This window comes from Triturus cristatus, chromosome 7 (genome assembly GCF_964204655.1).
Source record: "Triturus cristatus chromosome 7, aTriCri1.1, whole genome shotgun sequence".
NCBI classification, from domain to species: domain Eukaryota; kingdom Metazoa; phylum Chordata; class Amphibia; order Caudata; family Salamandridae; genus Triturus; species Triturus cristatus.
Genome location: NC_140590.1, coordinates 999,673,631 through 999,693,323, shown reverse-complemented (window position 1 = coordinate 999,693,323; position 19,693 = coordinate 999,673,631). Strand labels below are relative to the sequence as shown.

Genomic DNA, 19,693 nt, shown 5'->3' with positions numbered 1-19,693 from the left:
ATTAAGCAAAATTCTGCCACGGCGCCTACTCCCATATTTACACAAATGAATCCACTCAGACCAATGCGACTTTGTTCTAGCACGTAGTACATCACTAAATATCAGGAGACTTTACCATGTGATGGAATCAACCCCTATAGATCAACAAAATGCCGGCTTCATCACACTAGACTTGCGACAAGCATTTGACACCCTCAGATGGGACTATATGACCAGGACCCTGGTAAAATTTGGCATACCCCCAATATACATTAAGCTCCTACGGCATGGGCCCGCACTGGTAGTCACATCTCGCGAGTATCTCCAGTTGGCAGAGGCACACGACAGGGATGCCCCATATCTCCGTTATTATTTGTACTAGCATTAGAACCCTTGGCCATAAAGTTGAGGTAATCTGCTGAACAGATGGACATCAGGCTGGGTAACACCACACACGTGATGTCTGCCTACGCAGACAACATAATTATTTATGCGATGGATCTGGTTAATGCCCTGGAGCCGGTTCCGAAGATATTCTCGCACTTTGCAAAGATTTCGGGCCTCACTATAAATGAGACAAAGTCCCAAGCCTTTTTCTTCGGCCCTGGAGAATGCCCAGACGTGATACAATTTGGGCAATTATCCCTAGCTGTAGCGTAGCATACATTCAAATATCTAGGAATCCAAATATATAGGAGCCCACAAGACCTAATAGAGGGTAACTTAACCAAAGCCTTGAGGGCACTTGGATCGCAAACAGCCTTCTGGACTTTGCTACCTTTGTCTGTGATGGGGAGGGTGGCTATATCAAAAATGGTGGTCCTCCCTCGGCTTTTATATTTCTTTACAAATCTGCCGGTATTAATTCTCACCCCTATTTTTAAATCACCAGAGACACTGCTATCTGAGCTGATCTGGGAAACTGGCCGTAGACGGATAGGGTTGCTAAACTCCAGCTTGACACGGACTAGGGAGGACTGGGTGCGCCTGATTTTCGAGCACACTGCTATGCGAGCCAACTTCAATGGCTGCCGTACTGGCTAGTGGGCCGCAATCTGCATGAACTAGGCAACATAGCCCGAGACATCCACCAAGGCACACTGCACACGCTACTGCTACCCCGGGCCACGATACCACAGGGTGCTCTAACATTATTACGTACGGCGCTCGCATACTGGTGAAGGACTCTGCAATATACGCACAGGTGTCCCCCATATGCAGATAATATACCACTCCTTGGGATTCCTACGCCCACGGGTCTAATTACCAAACGCAGAATCCTCACGTGGACAGAGGGTGGGGGTCACCACAGTAAGAGCGCTGTTTAGCAACTGAGCCCTAATGGAACATGAGAATTTTGCTAGGGAAAATGGGGTACATAGTAATTTATTTTCAACACATGCTTCAATACTCCACTATACCAAAAAACATTGGCCTCTGCTTAGAGCAGAACCACAAACCCATGCAATGGTACAGGCAGTTTATTTATGGGGACAGGGCGCTACCTTACGAAATGGCTGTATGGAGGCGTTCGAGCACATGCAGTGTCTCTTCTTACTAATGGGCGCAACAAGTGGGCTGAGGATCTTGAGAAAGATTTGACTAACAAAGAATGGTCTGGGATGCTCGAATACCCCAAAAAGGTGTCCTGCAACGCCAAATTCAAATACATTCAATATATGATACTTCATAGAGCCTATCTCACTCCGCACCGCCTGCAACTTATGTTTACGGATACACAACATTGTTGCCCTAGATGCAAAATGGCAGAAGCTGATCTTCTCCATATTCTACTAGCAAAATGCTGCATAACAATGCTGTGGAAGTCTGCCAGGTCCCCAACTGAATACACTTGGCACGGGAAAATGGTCAGATAAAGGGGCGCGGAAAGCGCGGTTATAAGGCAAGATAAAGCTCGGGACGTAAAAGGCCTATCTCAATGGAATGGAATGAGATCTTATGATTGAAGCATTTAAATCGCTTGAGCCTACACATGTCCCCACAGTTCAAGATGAGTAGCTATAAACTGTAGACCAGTCCCTGCCCCCACATAAAAGAAATACCCAAAGCATAGTATTAAAGCGCAACAGTGCCATGCAAACATGGGCTACCCTTACAAGAGATACTGGGTGCAGTAGGATGAACCCACATGACAATGGCATGCACTGGGGTGGGTTCAATAGGGGTAGGAGAGTTGTGAGGGGTGGGAGGGGTAGGTAAATAAGTTTTAGAAATAATGTTAATAAACTTGCATATGTACACTGACAGGCGAATCATTTCTTCAATGTTTGATATGCAACATGATTGCTTTGCTTCAGCGAATCAAAGCCTGGAGTCAAGTATAAATGCAATTGTACTACATACCACTGTAATATATACTCTATGGACTTGTGTCTGCATAAGATATACTGTTTGTATAATATACAAAATTGGAAAACCCAATAAAATGTGTTTTAAAAAAAAAAGTTTAATTTAAAATCTAAGAATCTTTACAGAAGGCAAAAAGGTAAATAGTCAATCAATTCAGCATCAAGCAAATAATAAGTGATTGCAATCTGTCACAAAGAGTGCTCAGTGTGTTTATTAAAAGAGAGCTAACTTAGGGTTTGCCTCCTGAATAGAGCAAGCAGAAATCCCATAATTTCTTCAAGTATAAATAAATAGAAATCTGACAGAGTTTGCTGAGTAAGGAAGAAAGGAAGAATCTTAGCTCATATCCCAAATTCGGAATTTGTAAATGGTTTCAGAGAAATACATTGTGTCATCCAAAAGCAAAGCAAAAACGCATCATGTTGATACTACTAATGAATAATCTTGCATTATCTTACTAAGAAAACAAAAGTACATTCAAATAGTATATAAAAAACCTCCATTCGGCCAGAGGGAATGGCCTTCAAATGAACCAGTTGAGATCTCTTTTCTTCAGGTACATCACAACCAAGAAAGAAATACATTATTTGATACAAGACAAGCAAGAATGTAGAATTGATTCAATTTAGACAATTTATGAAATACTGAAAGTCATATTTACAACTCTGTGTACAGGCAGAGTAATAAGAAACCATGTCAACTTTAAAATAACGCACAATGTGCACGTGAATTCGAAGCACAGCTAGGCCCACTCATGTCAACTTTAAAAATTGTCCTTGTTAAAATACAGTGCAAACATTCCATTTGCGACTTCTTCATGTTAAACACTTAAAATTATTAATTTTTTAACTCACTTTCCCAACTACAACAACCCTGCTACTACAGGCCTAAATGATATCGCCCTGAATTTCTCCAATATAATCTTGAATAGTTTTGTTGGACCTGTTCTGCACATATTCCTACTTTGGTGCTTATAACGAACATGAACAGAGACAGAACTACCTATTGTAGTTTATCTTTAATGCTGAAAAGTATTTAACTCTGTTGAAGGACGTTTATCATCACAATATTAATGAAAATTGGTTTTGGTCCCAACATTTGTAGCTGGGCAGAACTCCTATATATATTCCAATTAGCTAAGACAAAGTTTATTGGGACCCAATTTAAACCATTCTTATTAGGAAAAGGTAATAGACAGGGATGCCCCATCTCCAATTTCTATTTACTTTAATTCTGAAACCACTAGCACGCTGGAAATGGGGAGACGTAGGCCTCAGGTAGCATAATGACCGGAAGGGCCGAACTTCTATGTATGAAGATGATTTACTCCTCTATTTGACAGACTCTTAGTCCTCACTGGACAGAATAGTGCACATCCTTTGAGTGTTTGGACATTATTCTGGTTAGAGATGAGCACATCCAACAAAAACCTGTCCCTTTCTGCAGGGTCACTGTAAACGTTTTGCCTTCACTCCTTTCCTTTGCTAAACCAATTTTTGGGGGTTTTGAAGACTCTGCATTTTACCACTGCTAACCAGTGCTAAAGTGCTAGTGCTCTCTCCTTGAAACATGGTAAAATTGGACAACACCTAATTGACACACATAATTTACTTGTAAGTCCCTAGTAAAGTGTTACTACAGGTACACAGGACCTGTAAATTAAATGCTACTAGGGGGCCTGCAGCAGTCATTGTGCCACTCACTAATGTAGCCTTTCAAAAGCATGTCTCAGGGCCGAAACTGCATCCTGTAGTACAGTTTTAAACTGCCATTTCGACTTGTCAAAGTAAACCTTTTGCCAGGCCTAAACCTTCCTTATCCGATAGAGACTTCTAGCCGCAGATCGCTTATTTTAAAATTTCCCAGGCATCAGACCGGGCCCGGAAGATTTTTCGTGAGCAGTACCCCTGTGCGCCGGTAGATAGCTTTCACCTTTTGATCCCTGTCCACCGAAAATTCTCCACCCGGTATCAGGGATGGTTGTCAACTTTCTTAAGGACATCTTTGATAAAAATGTTTAGCGAAGGTTACTTTCCGAAGGAATGGAACGGGCCTCCATCCTCCCGCTTATAAAGAAGGCGAACCTTGATGTAAAGGACCCTAATAACTGCAGACCATTCTCTTGCGTTCCCCTCCCTGCAAAAATAACGGAAACGGTCATAAATTCAGAGCTATCTGCCTTTATTTTAAACAACAATCTATTAGACTCATCCCAGTACGGCTTTAGAAGTCAACATAGCACAGAATCTGCCCTGCTCACGGCAATGGAGGAAATGAGATTAACACTGGATAAGGTAGGAAGGGCTGCTCTCCTATTAGATTTGTCTGCAGCCTTCAACACAGTGAACCATAATATCCTCATCGATCGTCTAGCAGATATTGGGATTGGAGGTATGGCTTAAAGCTTTTGTCCTCCTTTTTGTCTGATAGAGAACAGTTAGTTGAAATTAATGGTTTTAGGTCAAAGATGTTCTCTCTCTCTCTCCTGTGGAGTCCCGCAGTGCTCGTCTCTGTGCCCCACGTTATTTAATATTTACATGGCGCCTCTAGCTAGGCTCATAAAAACGTCGGCATTTTTGTGGTCTCCTATGCCGATGATACATAGATTGTGGTGTCACTGTCCAGTGATCTGGATACTAAGGCTCATTGATTTCGGGATTGCATGCGTGAGGTAGGAAACTGGATGTCAGGAAACTGTCTTAAACTAAACACAGGGAAAACAGAGGTTCTCTTATTTGGGAAGAACAGTTCCTTCTGGACACCCAGGTGGTGGTCGGTAGAAATGGAGGATGCCCCTGCTCCGGTTGCAAAGGTAAAACATCTAGGAGTTTTCTTCGATGATAAACTTACTTTTGCAAGACACATCAACTCTATTACCTCCTCCCGATTTTTAACCTTAAAGATTCTCAGGAAAGTCCTACCTTTAATCCCCCTGGAGCTTTGAAAAGCTGTCATCTCTGCCTTAGTCCTATCAAAATTAGATTATTGTAATGCCCGCTTCTTAAACGTCAGGATTAAAAGCCTTAATAAACTCCAGGTTCTGCAGAATGCAGCCGCACATCTGCTTCTGTCCATTCCAAAGTTTCAATCTGTCTCATCTCCTACCACGACTGCTTTGACTGCCTTTGGAAAAAACGAATTCTTTTTAAATCTCTGTTTGCTTTTAAAGCTCAACAAGGTCAAGGCCCCGACTTTTTCAAGAATAAATTTCATAGGTATGCCCCTTCTCAGCAACTTAGATCTTCTTCGGCCTTTAATCTTGTAATTCCAAAAACTAAAATGGCCAGTTGGGGCGGAAAATGTTTTATAGTGGGTACAACCAGAATCTGGAATACCCTTCCCATCTCTCTTAACCATCTGTCATCTGGGAAATCGTTAAAAACTTGGCTGTTTAACAACTAAAAACTCAGTTACTGCTCTTCCTTCTTAGTCCAGATACTTAAGGCGCCTAGACACCTTCGGGTAGTAGCGCGCGGTATAAATTTCCATTTCATTCAGTTCTGCATGGTTCGGCATCATGTGCGCCGCAAGGGACGTCCATAGCACCTATATAGGCACCACCTTGGTGCACTGAAGTCAGTTCTAGTCTTTCCGCGCCAGCCAGCGCTGATCCGGAGAACAGCTACCCCTTAGTCACTGAATTTTTTCAACATTTTGTTGGTTGTTTTTCGATGATTGGCCTACTGGTGTGCAGTAATGTCATCTAGAAAAGAAGGATTCTAGCCCTTCGGAGCCTGTCATCGGCCGATGTCTGTGACGGACCGCATCTTGTCTGCCTGTGGTGTCTGGAGCGTGACCATGGCCCGACGTCATGCTCCTATTGCAGCGCTATGAATTCGAAGGCCTTGCGGGATCGGTCCATCAAGCTCATGGTGTCCTGTTGTGCGACTGTGCATCATTCGAGGTCCCTTTTGAGAGGAAGGTTGCAGCGTCCAAGTCCTCGGGACACCCGGGTAAGTCAAAGCACAAGAAGTCTTTGACTTCTCCTCGTCCATCGACTGACAAACGAGGGAGTGTCAACATTCAAGTCCTTGCTCTGTGGTAGAGCCTGCACCTGTACCAACTCTGCTCCTCCCCAATTTTCCGGGAGCCAGAGCGACTCCAGCCCAACTGAAGGAGTTTTATGAGGCCATGCAACTCTCTTGTGCAATCCGACCCCTCAGGCGCACCTTTAGGCCCCACGAGGTCAGAGGGGACCCCACCTGTTTCCGTGCTGGCACCTCTGGCACTGGCTCTAGTGGACCCCCATGGATTCACTCCTGAATCCGGACGGGGGCCAGTCGTACCAAGTCGACCTTCCCTGATGCCGACGCTCCCAACGCCCACCAATGGCATCATTCCCATTCTGATCTCAGACTCCGAAACAGAGCTAGAGGGGCGTCGCCCAATGCAGATTCTGGCGCCAACAGGAGCCTTGCTTCCTAGACTGGAACCTGAGCCCTATTCCCTTGAATTAGGCCTCGGGGAGAAAGGGAAAGGTTGTTGGACCCTGGAGAATACCAACCATATGAGGAAGACCCTAACATGTATTGGTGTGAGGAACTGGGTGAAGCCAGTGGACTTAACATCCCATTGTGCATTCCCTACCACTCCCCTGGATAGAGAATTCAAGAGGCTGGACTCCTTGGGTAAGAATAGCATTGGGACCTGTGAACACCGCATGCCTTTTGGGCTGTTATTCCCACACTCTGTGGGACACAGTTGCACGAGTCCTGCTACTGGTCCCGGATATAGCCCGGGCATACTCTCTCAGGCTGTTGTGGATGGGAGAGATGCAGCAAAGTTCACTATCCACTTGACACAACCTATTCATTGGGCAGAGCGGTTTCATCGATGGAGGTCCTGAGGCGCCACGTCTGGTTGAGTACGACTGGCTTTTACGGAGGTGTTCAAGCATTCCTTATGGACATGCCCTTTGATGGCACCTGTCTCTTCGGAAACAAGGCAGATTCTGCGCAGGAGAGCTTCAAGGACAGTTTGGCCACGGCCAAGTCCTTGGGCCTTTCTATGGCCCCACATCAACCCCAGTCCGTTTTTCGCTGCTTTTGTGACCATGGAAGAGGCTCCAAACAGTGCCAGTTCCCTCCTAGCCACTGAGCTGCACATGCTACCCAGCCTGTCCATGGAGACGGTACCCACAGATCTCGTGGGAAGGGAGTGAGTGGTCTGGTCTGTCCACCACCATTCCACCAGCTGCAGCCTCCAAACCCTCCTAATCTGCCCCTTTACCACCATGGGCATCCAGTTGGCTGCAGGATTCATCATCGCCTGCACCACTGGCAGTCTATTACATTGGACAGGTGAGTTTTGCACACCGTCCAAATGAGCTTACCCTTCGTGACCACCCCACCCATCCTGCCACCATCCCACGACCGGCTGATGAGGATCTTCTGTCCTTTTTCTGCGAGGAGATCATGGCTTCTTGGCCAAGGGAGCTGTAGCAAGGGTTCCGGTCCCAGAAGTAGGCTCTGGTTGCTATTCCCGCTACTTTCTGGTCCCTAAAAAAGACAAAGACCTTCATCTAGATCTGCAGGCCCTCAACTTCTTCTTCATCAAGAAGGAGGAATTCAAAATGGTAACATAGCCTCAGGTCTTTTCTGCTCTGGAATCAGGAGACTGGATGATAGTGTTGGACTTGCAGGACACCTAATTCCATATCCCTGTCCTGCCTTCACGCTGGTGCTATCTGCAGTTAACGGTAGGCCACGAGCGTTTTCGGTTCACCGTGCTCCTATTTGGCCTTACCAGCACCCCTCGGGTGTTCATCAAGGCGAGAGCAGTGGTTGCAGCTCCTCTGCGGAGATCAGGGGTGCCAGTCTTCCTGGATCTTAGCTCTTCCCTGGGAAAGTAGGGGTGAATAAAATATAAGATTTGCAGCCCCTTCATGGGCATAACACATGATGGATCAGGCATAGAGCTTTAAACTGAATCCTTTTTTGTATCTGCAGGTAATGAAATGTGGCTAGTGCGGGTGAAGCAGCCTGATGCCTTGGAATTCCCAGAAGAATCCGGGCTGCAGCATTGTGGATAACTTGGAGTTTTTTAATCACTGATTGCGGACTCCCTGGGTATGGGGAGATCGCATAGTCTAGGCATGATAGTACCAAGCCTAGTATAATAACTCTCCTTACAGGGTCCAGCATCTTCTTGAAGGCTCTTTCTAGACCGAAACAGCTGGATGACAACTTTATAGGCTGAGCCTCCATAGTGAGTTTCTTATCAACTATAACACCCAAACTTTTTACTTCTGACTTGGGGGAGGGGTGGTCTCCCAGGGACATGGGCCAACAAAGTTAATTCCATAGAGATGGATTATTGCTACCTACTAAAATCTAACCTCAGTTTATCGCCATTTAGTTTTAAGCAGCTGGCAACCATTCAATCTGCAACTTGCTTTAAGCAGGTGTTAAATTGGTGCAATATTACTTTTGTATTAGGAGTGAGTGAAATAATTTGTGTCGTCCGCATATAACACCATTGAAAATCCAAGACAGCATATGATATCTGAAAGTGGATGGACATAAATATTAAAAAGTGTGGAACTCAGTGAGGATCCATGGAGAGCCCCACATTTTAATCGGTGGGACACTGAGTAAAAAGGCCCTTCCTTCTCTTCCAATCGACAGGTAATCAAAAAGGATGGAGACATCCAGCCTCGCCTTCAGGTCAGTCAACACAACATGCCTCCTGGGCAGGTATTCGCACGTGTAAGGAGCAGAGTCGCAAATATCATCCTATCTGTCCTAGAGGATTCTATCTAACCTTAAAGATGTTTATTTTTGATGGACGGGAATAGTTGGCAGAACAGTACAAGCAGAGGCCCACATTGTTCCACAGATGAGTGATCCTGTAACTGAGACTGGGGTCTGTATGGGCCCAGGTAATATATCCAATCCAAACATGTAGTTGAAACAACAATGTGGCACCTAGCTAAAATGATGGAGATAAACCTGTAAGTAAATTGTAAAAGGTTCAACAACAATAGTAATAGTATATGAATGGCAAAAATGAATAGCACCTAGTATTTGTATTTTTCTTTTAGGTAGTAAATTGTTCTGCAAGGCATAGCATTTTTCTTAAGTTTGCCTTTGTTTCTGTGAGCGTGTATATCATTGATACTATTTTAATTGTAGGGACCGTTCTGTTGTCAAAGAAGCATCATCATGTGTTCACTTATCCACCACCATAGCAGGTAATTTCGGCTTTGCTAGCATTTTTTGATTTTCTGGTATGCATGCACAATATTTGGATACTCACTCTTGTATTTTTATAACTCACTGATCAATTGTTTGTGGCAAAATCAATACCAAATCTAGGTAGCTTAGCGAACATTTGCATAGTTTGAAACCTGCATGTGCACTCTTGCCGCTTCCTAATCTAACCTTGCCTATCAGCCTCTTCCTCTGTTAATTCAGAACATAATCATTTCACTTTTGCTGCTGTTAGGATTTTGAAACCACCTACAGCCATCATTAAGCCAGTTCTTGCATTTATTTCCTGTGCACTGCTTTTCTATTCCTTCTCTCTGTTACCCCCGTCTTCCTCAAACCCGTCCTTCGTGGTCTCCTAAGTATGGCTAATGAGGAAGCTACTGTAATATATTTTCTGCACTGTTGATCACTATTCTGCAGTGTTTTTATTTCTGTACTTCAGTATATGGTTCATAGGTATGAACCCCCATGGCACTTGGTTGGACAGTTTTTAAACTAGAAAGCTTCTGTTAAATGTCATGGTTAGGCAAATTTTATTGGCCAAGGAGATTAGGAAAGATAAGATATTCTGGGGGAGATAGCTTGGCATCAGCGAAGATGACTGCTTCCTGTGAAAGTTCCCATTTCCTCATGTCACCGGTAGAAAAGGGGTCTCCAATGTTTTCTATGAGAGCTGATACTGATCAATGAAAATAGTCAGGAGCAGCTATTGGCATTTACCATTGTTGCAGTACTTACTAGATGGAATACAATCACAATAGTGACTACACCTTACAGGAGTACTAGTAGTGACTACCCAGATATATGTCACAGTTTAGAGAAAAAATATTGTCATTCCCAAATATCTTATCTAACGTATTGACTAATACAATATCATCAAAGTACTTACAAGTAAGTATAAATTTACTATTCTTTTCTCCACATCTATGTTCCTTGAAGACCAAAATTTCTGATGCATACTTCTAACTGTAGATTCCTCGCCTTGTGAATTTTCCCTAGGCATGAGACTGGATCAGGAAACCCTGAAGGACTACTCATGCATGCCGGTAGGTGGTATCTTGGGCTCCACGCCAACCTTGTGTCACTCCAGTAGTGATGAGTGGAGCTGCATGTGAGAGCCACGTATGCACCCCGATGTCAGTTCCTATCTTTCTGTGCCTTCTTCCGCAGATCCAAAGCTTCTCCTTGATCTTTCAGACCGCTATTTTTCTCCTAATTTAACCAGTGTACATAGGAAAATGATACCCGAAGACAACTGTTGCAAACAGTTTGACCCTCAGCAAATAAGCAAAATAAGCAAAGTCTGCTATTTTGCCTAGGGTATGAGCACAACTTCAGAGCCTGCGCCTCTTGCGCACAGATGAACTCGAAGGAATTATAGGACTATGAGGCCAATGTTGAAAGGAAGTACCCATCCCACTCCCAAAGTCGTTCCCACTGCAGATCATCAGTGGTCAAAGCCTTCAGTATCACCAAAAAAAGCATAAGAATTAGAAATTTGCCCCCCTACCTGCTGTTCTCAAACTCCATTCTTCCCATTGGTTCTGATTCAAATTCTGGTCCCAGCACACCCTGAATTTGCAGGGGGTGCTGACATTGTAGCAAGCAGTGGCATTCAGAGAGGCCATTCTGTGCATTTTCAGTAGTTTACCGGCTCAGTCTTGTGCGCATTCTGGCCCCAAGGATCTGCAGTCGGATTGCCTTAGTAGCAGTTGTGCTCCTTGAGCTTGTATTGGGTCCAGCACTGACTCTGATGCTGACTTGGGTCACGGTGGCATCTCCCGCAATGGTCTTAATCACATCAATGCCATTGATGCTAGAGCAGGATGTACAGCCCATCGTGAAATCCGACTCTGAGCAGAATCCACCTTGACTGAGATCACTACAGCTCTGAACGGCATGCTGCCACTAGGCAATCGTTCATATTCTAATTACTTACCCTTATCACTTGGTAAGGCCCAAAACTTTACACAATCTTTTTGGACGGACTCGGACAGTGACAAATACGATGAGGGGGGTTGACTGTGTTCCCTAACATGATGAGAAAAACTGGAATGGAGAAGTTCAAGATGTCAATGGCCTAGACATTCTCCATATGCGTCTCCCCTGATCATGCCACAAGGAAAGCGCCTCCTTGGCAGTTGATATGCGAAGTGTGGGAGATATTATAGAATTTCAGCTCTCCAGTCGGATGTGAAGACTAATCTGTTAACTAACGTACTTCAACCAGGTCAGTCTCCTGCAGTGCTCCTGTTTCTTTTGAAGGAGGCCCTGACATATAGCCTGTTGGGCATTTGGTCAAAACCATGAAGCCATGTATAGACAGGTTGCTCGTCGCCCTGAACCATGGGACGCTGACTTTATTACTCAACATCCAATGCTGGAGAGCCTCGTGGTACAGACGTCTGTAAGCAAAGTGAATACTTAAGCTTCCCCTCCACTCAATCTATTTGGAATTCTACGCAAGTATAAAAATATTGAAACAATGCCTTGCCCCTAGGTCTGTGATTGCCAACTGCCTTCTAGACCTCTACTCTCATGCTCTTTGGGATGCAGGGATGCTGTGGCATTTTACTGGCTATTCCGTACAACCTTTGGATATCCCGCACTCAGGCTACTGAAGATGGTTGCATTACTCCAAAGTTAGTTATACTTTCTGGCTTGAAAAATACAGACTGCTTAAGTCGAGCAGTAGGCACTAGTGTGGGTCTTCTGTGCCACACCTGGATAGGGGTCTACGGGTTTTTCCAGAGATGTCCAGGTTTCTTTAATGGCTATGCCGTTTGACAGCTCTCTCCTTCTTGGTGAGAAAGTCGACTTGTTCTTATACACTAGTGTATTGATTGGAGAGTCAAGTGCTGGCACCCAAGTAGGACATGCCTCCTTCAGTAACTCCTTGGGCATTGCATGGTTTTCTCTTGCCTTCCAATGCTCTTTTCACAGGAGTGGTTTGCTGCGCCTAAATGATAATGTATATCACTGAAGATGCTGTTAAGGAGAAGGAAACATTTCTTATTTTCATTATAAGTCATACTTTGAGGAACATCCTCGATGAAGTCCTAAGCAGCCCTCCATCCTTCGCGGTGGTAAAAAAACAAACTAGGAGACATTTGATTTATAAGCAGTATCCTTACTTGAGTACGACAAGATGGGACTGAAGTGATGCGCACTTATTTTAATTTTTTAAATTTGTTTTTATTGAATTACACACAGCATTGAGCCGGACATCATACAGTGATATATGTACACATAAATGCATTACATAGGTCACAGATTGACAAGCAATGTAGAATATCACATCGCACCAATATCGTACATCCACGACATTCCCCTCGTGGAAGCATGCAGTGGTCTAATGTCGCTAATGCGTCCCAAACTGCTAGAAAATTACGAAGAATTATCGACAGTTACCTCTATGCTAAGGATCCGGTCAAACGTGTCAGGATCAAAAAATCTATCAATTTCTAATACAATCATGACATTTCTAGCAAAAACTCACACCCACCCTCCCCCTCCCTCCCTCCCTCCCTCCCTCCCTCCCCGCATGCTCGGCCCTACACACCCACCAGTAATGTCTTCACATTTCTCACATCCGCAGCTGTCTGTGACTTTGCTCCGAGGACTGACTCAGGTAGTCCGCATAGTCCTGTCAATCCACACAGTGTATCCCACAAGGATCGAGAGGAGCTCACAAGCCCGATTTTTGTGGAGTAAGCCCCCATACAATAATCAGAGCCCGCCTCAACAGGACAAGACGTCTAACGCAGCATATTCCTCTATCATAGCGTACCATCCCAACTAAATTGGTGTTTTCCTTAGGCCTCTATATTCCTCACGTTTCAGTTCAGCCCCCTCCGCCCTACCCCCCCTCAGCACTTCCGTTTGCCAGTCCTGCAGGGACGGGGCTCTAATAGCTTTCCCTCTAGCAGCTATGGCCCTCTTGGCCAGCAGGAGCGCAAGATTGGCAAAACGGCAAGCAGAGCCACCCTTCTTGTCACGGGGCCCCAGACTTAGTATGCAGTATTCCAACGTGTCGTTCTGGCACACCGGGGCTATAATCGTCAGTATTTTACAGATTGTCGCCCAGTAGTGTCCCAGTCTAAGGCAATCCCAGAGCATATGTACCAACCCCGCGTCGGGGGCGCGGCACCGCGGGCAGGCATCGTCCGCTCCCGAAAACATAGCGCTCAGTCTGTGCGGGGTCAGGTAAGCTCTACGCAGTAACATCAATTGGATACATTTGAAACTTAGGATTTCGAGAGACCTTCTTGGGGTACCCCAGTATAGTGTCCCATTCCTTGTCTGTGAAAGCACGGCCTACGTCTCCCTCCCATTTATCACGTAGCAGCTGTAAGGAGACCATTTTCTCAGTGCAAATTCCGTGGGTTAGCCACCTCGTCAGCCATGCTCCATTTCCCATTAGGTATTGCATGGTAAGTAATGCATTTGTGGCTGGTTCAATACCCTCGGGTGACCATGTGGTGCGTATGTATCTGGATATATGTGCATGTAGGAGGAACTGCGTGTCGGGGGCGCCATGTACACGTACAAAAGTTTCATGTGGCATTGACACACCCTCAGAAAAGAACTCTCCCACTGTGGTGATTACCTTTCCAGTCCATGCTCGCAGCGTGCGGACAGTGGTCACTCCCGAGCGTGTAGGGATACCCAATAGTGCAATAGTGGGGGCATACGGCATCCTCTGACCAGTATACCTCATTGCACTCCGCCAGTAAGCAATGGCTAGTTTCAACAAGTGGGGCGTTGACGGTAATAGGGGGTTCTGCGGTCGTAAGAGCCTGTGGATTACCCCCTTGTCCCATTCCCGTGACGTCATATCCAACACTTGCAAATTATGTCCTGCCAGCCAATATGCCAGCCATTGCAGCTGGCTAGCATAGCAATATGCAGGTAAATCCGGCACCCCCATCCACCCTCGTGTCGTGGTGAGTTGTAGTTTCACTAGGCTAACACGTCTCTGCCCTGTGCCCCATATTAGATCTGATACCAGAGAATTTAATATTTTAAAAATCCTTGCGGTGACAAGTATCGGTAAGTTGGTAAAATAATAAAGGAGCCGTGGTAGCAGCACCATTTTCGTAATGGCCACCCTGCCCGCTGCCGAGAGGGGCAGAGACCCAGAACTTAATTTGAGATTTGAGAGCGACGATCGCTCGCATAAGGCTGCCATCCAGGAGGTCCTCGGTATTACGATAGATTTGTATTCCGAGATATTTAAATGTATCAGGTGCTATATGGACGGTCCAGGAGCCAAACCTGAAACATCCTTTCAGCACCATAAAAGAAATATGCATACGACTTGGTAGCATTAATAGCCAGGCCAGATAGACCTTGAAAAGACGCAAAAATAGAGGGCATTGGGTGAGGATCCGCATCCATGTCTTTGATATAAAGAATGAGATCATCTGCGTATGCCAAGATGGTGTGGGACGTGCTACCACGCATTATTCCCTAACAGGCGGCGAGAGCAAGAAGGCTATGTAAAAGCGGCTCTAACGCCACAATAAATGATGCGCACTTATTTAAAGGAATAGTCATTTTTTATCTGCTAATGTCTGCAGCCTATTTTGCAGCCTTGCTATGTTACCTTTAAAAACATTTGCACAAGTTTTTCTTGTTGGTTATGTTACTCTAGTGACATTCTAAATTGCGGAAAATAGGCCAATATGGCAGTAAGATAGGCTACTACAGATATTTTGCCTATCTTTCTTTTTTTTTTTTTTAAACAGTATTTATAAAATGTATTCCATGATCTTGCATGTGGGTGTGTCTGTTCACTGCTTGACTCTATAAATGAATATCACTGGAAGGAGAACTAAGGTAAAAGGTGAGTTACCCTTCCTTATTTATATTTACAGTAAGGAAGTAAGATTTTCTATTCATGTCTTAAACACAGCCAACACATTTCCTGTCTTGTATTATAGTTCAACCCCTTTATCACACTTGCTTGGATTAACTGGTCGGGACCTAGACCCATTACTATGACCAGTATGGTCATATATCCTGAGGAGAGGATTAAGATGTTCCCCCTCTCCTCTTTTTGCGACCTCTCTGCCCACTGCCTGACTCCTGGTCTCCCTCCCCCTATAGCCAGACTCCTGTTTTGGGTAGGCCTTGTATTCCGACATGCGGTCCACTGGCTCACTCATTGTATCCTGGATCTCTGATCATTGACTTCTTTCCTGTACTCCGGTACTGCGCATCCTGGGGTCTTGCCCAGGTCTATAAGGTTTGAATTCCCAACCCATAGGTGCAGGGAAACTGAGTAGAGTGCACCACCGCTTGAGCAGCGAATTCCAGGTTACTGTATCCCCAACACAACCCACTGAGCATATCTGTTAATGTGGGTTTGTGCTTTTTGGGATACTAACAGTGCCTTAAAGGGTTCAGGGATGCAGTGGTAATCCAAATGATCTTTTATTAATGAGTTGCACACTCATGGATCACTAGAAACGGTATCTCGATTTTGACATCTATTTTAAACCAAATTAGTTTACAGCTCCTGAATCTAGCGCCCACAATATTGCTTGGCAACAACATAGGAAGATAGAAATTAAAAGTAAAGCATTTCACAAACAGTGAAATAGAGAGCTAGTTCAAGCACAAGGGCAAAGGAGATTGTGTCTATGCTAGAGCACAATCCTGGCACTAGTTACTGAAGGCAAAAAGCGTTGCAGAGCTGCTGAGAGTCTTGCTGGAGCCTTCTTCAGTTAAGATGACATCTAGTGCTGTGGCCATCTGGATCTAGGCTCTGTCTGAAGTTTCTCTCTCTTCAGTGGTCAATTCTGGGGACTCGTATAAGAATGACCACTACCATTTAGCCTGCATTACAGAATCAGATTGAGATTTTTAAAACACTAGATCTAACCGGACTGAACCAACCGGTTGTAAAGTACATCACCTATGTAAAAAGCCTCTAAGTTTTTGCATCATCTTTACCTTATGTTTACTATAAGTGTCTGCTTGTAAATCTTTGAAATGTAGATATCGAGAAGATGTACTAGGCTTGTCACCTGATAGTGTAGCAATTGAGGCTAAACGATGTTTAGACATAAATAGTAAATAAACATTACAAGTTCTGTGAAAGATGCCAAAAATGGTGACTGACCAGTGCAGACAGACTAAAATGGAACCTGACCTGTATGGGTTTAAGGAATCTAAAACTAAAATAAACATAACAGCAAGTGATTAAAATAAATAAAATAATAGAATTATGAAGGGGAACAGTGATAATGTTTGACACCCCTAGAATAACTTCTAATCTAAGCAATCACTGAATGTGTTTTTGCATGATCTTGGTCACCGTAACTTGATGACACATTTACAGAACAGAAGCTTATGCAAGAAACGTCCATTTGATAGAATTACAGTTCATCACTTGTTGCTTGTTCAAAAAAACATCTGTTCAAATAGAAATGAAAGAGGTCGCCGCATTGGAAAACATAAGTTCAGAACATCAGAGTATCATTAGTCCCTCCGTTTCTAGTTTGTCACGTTTACCTACATCTGTATGAGTCTGCACACTCACATATTCAATATCATGACATTTGCTATTAATTGGTTCTGCCTTTATATTTTCCTCCTCTGTCTCTAAGAAGAGGACTTACTGTAAGCTTTGATTGTTGGGGAAGAGTCCTGAATTCCATATAATCGCACTTCTCTGTCCTACACTGATTTAACCCTACTAACTGTTTTTGTGACAGCTGCTATTGCATTGCAAGCTGCTGGTTTTTAATGCAAAATCAATAAAAACTGATTTTTAGGTCTCGCCTGAGCCAGCGCTTTAGCGCTGCTCTCGCGAGAGCTTTTGTAAATGGGGGATCTGGAAGTGCAAACGAGTACTTTCAGGCCTTTCTTTCGCACACCATTTGGCAGCATGCACCGTTTGCTTTCACTTTCGCGGCCGCTTGTTTGTATTGTCCACTCTCCCAGGCAAAATCTGGAATTCACTCTGCACCTTATGCATCAATGCTACGCATATTACAGTGTGACAGCACAAGCATCTTTGGCCCCTTGATTACGGAAGTGCGCCCAAAGTACAGAAAGCAGGAGCAAACACCAGAGGCACTAGACGACACTTCTGTAATACGGCGAATACTGTCTTGTCTACATCACCATTGCAGCCATTACAGCCCAATACAGCCATTTGAAGAAAATTCCCAGTGTCATTAGAAACGCTGCCATCTCCAGCATCACTTGAAACTCTAAACCTCTCCCTTTCACTTTAGAACAAGGTTTACCCTGCGACTAGCCTTGTATTCTGATCCCTTAAATAATGCGCTGTCGTCACTGTGCTGGCATCAACTTGACCCCATGTTTAGCGGGCCGGGCCAGGTTTCACCGGCGCGCGCCGCCTCACGTTGCATTCTGGCAACTTGGAGGCTAGCAGCATCCTCGGGGAGTCAGACCGCAAGCCAGCTTGTCTCTTCCTACCTCACTGTGGTACTCCCGCAGCCACTCCTTCACGACGTCCAAGGCTATTTTTGCTGCTGGCTCATTTGGGAAACCTAAGTTGAAAGAGAAAAACAAGCATTTGCAATGCAATAGGTCTCGCATTTATACGAGTTTGAGCTATTGGCATTGTAAATGACAATGCTTTTTTTTTTTTTTTTAAAAACATAAATAAAAGGCACTGTCATTTACAATGCCAATAGCTCAAACTCGTCTAACTGCGAGACCTATTGCATTGCAAATGCTTGTTAAAGTAGGCAGTTTTCAAACAAACTAAGCAGCATAAAATGTGTAAAATAGCACAAGACAGTTGCGTCATTTTTTAAAGGAGTCTTAATTTGTTGGGTCTCGCTGAGCCCAGCGCATGCGCTGGCTCGGAGAGACATTTTGTATGTGAGTTATCAAAGTGCTGCTGGCTGGCCTAGAGCTTGCGTTCACGCGACCGTGCACGCGCAAACCGCTAGCCTTCAGCAGCACTTTGAAAACTCGTGTGTCATCGCGATCACTTTCGCTTTCAGAGCGATCGCGATGACGCACGCTTTCAATGCTTGTTTTAAATTGATTTTGTGCTTAAATATCACTCAGTGCGCCCACTGAATGCTGGCATGAAAATTCAATACTTTTTTTAACGCACCAACCCTAGTGCTAAGGTTATTGTTAGGAAAACATTCTCTGCCTCTCGTGCCTTTTCGTCACAAATTATATACATCATTGCATTTTCATTGGAGTTCGTGTAACAGGCCCCGAGTAGAGCCCGTTCCTTTCCCTAAAGCTGCCTGCCTGCCTTCCACTTCACTGAAGGACATGCCGACTTTCTCGACGCCAGCGAGATTTCAGAAACCGCGAAATTTGTCCCAGGGGCAGTATGACATATGAAAATTGCTCACTGGTCTTTCTTTGAGATTTTATAATTGCCATGATTTATAATGACCGATTTGCTAAGTGGTCTCCTTTTGAACTCAGCGTTACACGGAGTTTAAACGAGGACGATTTTACCTGCTGTTCCCTTTTAATGTCGCGTGTGTCTGACAGACAGAACATGCAGCGTTTCTCGTTTCAGTCCATGCTTCAGAGATTACTGATTATGGAAGTGTAAAGTGAAACCTTCCCAGGCTGCTCTGCCTGTACACCGTGGACATGATCGAATGAATGTCACATTATGACACGAGATAAAACTATTGACGATCGGCTTGAATTAATGGCAAACACTGGCATTTGAAGGGGAATGAATCTCTGCGGGCTGAAAAAGAGAACGCGTTCATGAAAGCGGCCCTCGAACAATCCAACAGCAGTGACGCAAATTCATCAAAATTCCAGAGTTAGCGGAACTGACACCTCTCTGATGATATCACAGTTAATTAACCTCTTACCCCGCCAAGAGCTCCTCCACAGCCTCTCATTTGCTGCAGGGTAATGCGGAAAGGGTTAAGTGTGGGTGGGCACTGCAGAAAGTTAACAGAGCTCCTTGGGCGCTGTATTTTAAGTGCAGCCGCAATGCACTAGGCCAGCCAGCAGCACTCAGGAACGCCTTTCTGCGTCATCGCGATCACTTTCGCTTTCACAGCAATCGTGATCGTGATGACTTTTGTGGCCAATGCTTGTTTGGTGTTTCAGTCACTGTAGTAGGGCCATAGCCATGGTTACCAAAGGCAAGGACGTGG

General features: G+C 44.7%; 1 protein-coding gene across 6 annotated transcripts in view; it reads left to right on the top strand.

Annotated features, from left to right (window-relative positions):
* Positions 1-19,693, top strand: part of MEIKIN (meiotic kinetochore factor) — a 446,824-nt gene that overhangs the window by 263,831 nt on the left and 163,300 nt on the right. For all 6 annotated transcript variants that reach the window (XM_085614472.1, XM_085614470.1, XM_085614469.1 and 3 more), the window contains exon 8: positions 9,483-9,541. In XM_085614472.1, the coding sequence (XP_085470598.1) occupies positions 9,483-9,541 (59 nt within the window). The remainder of the gene's footprint in view (positions 1-9,482; positions 9,542-19,693) is intronic.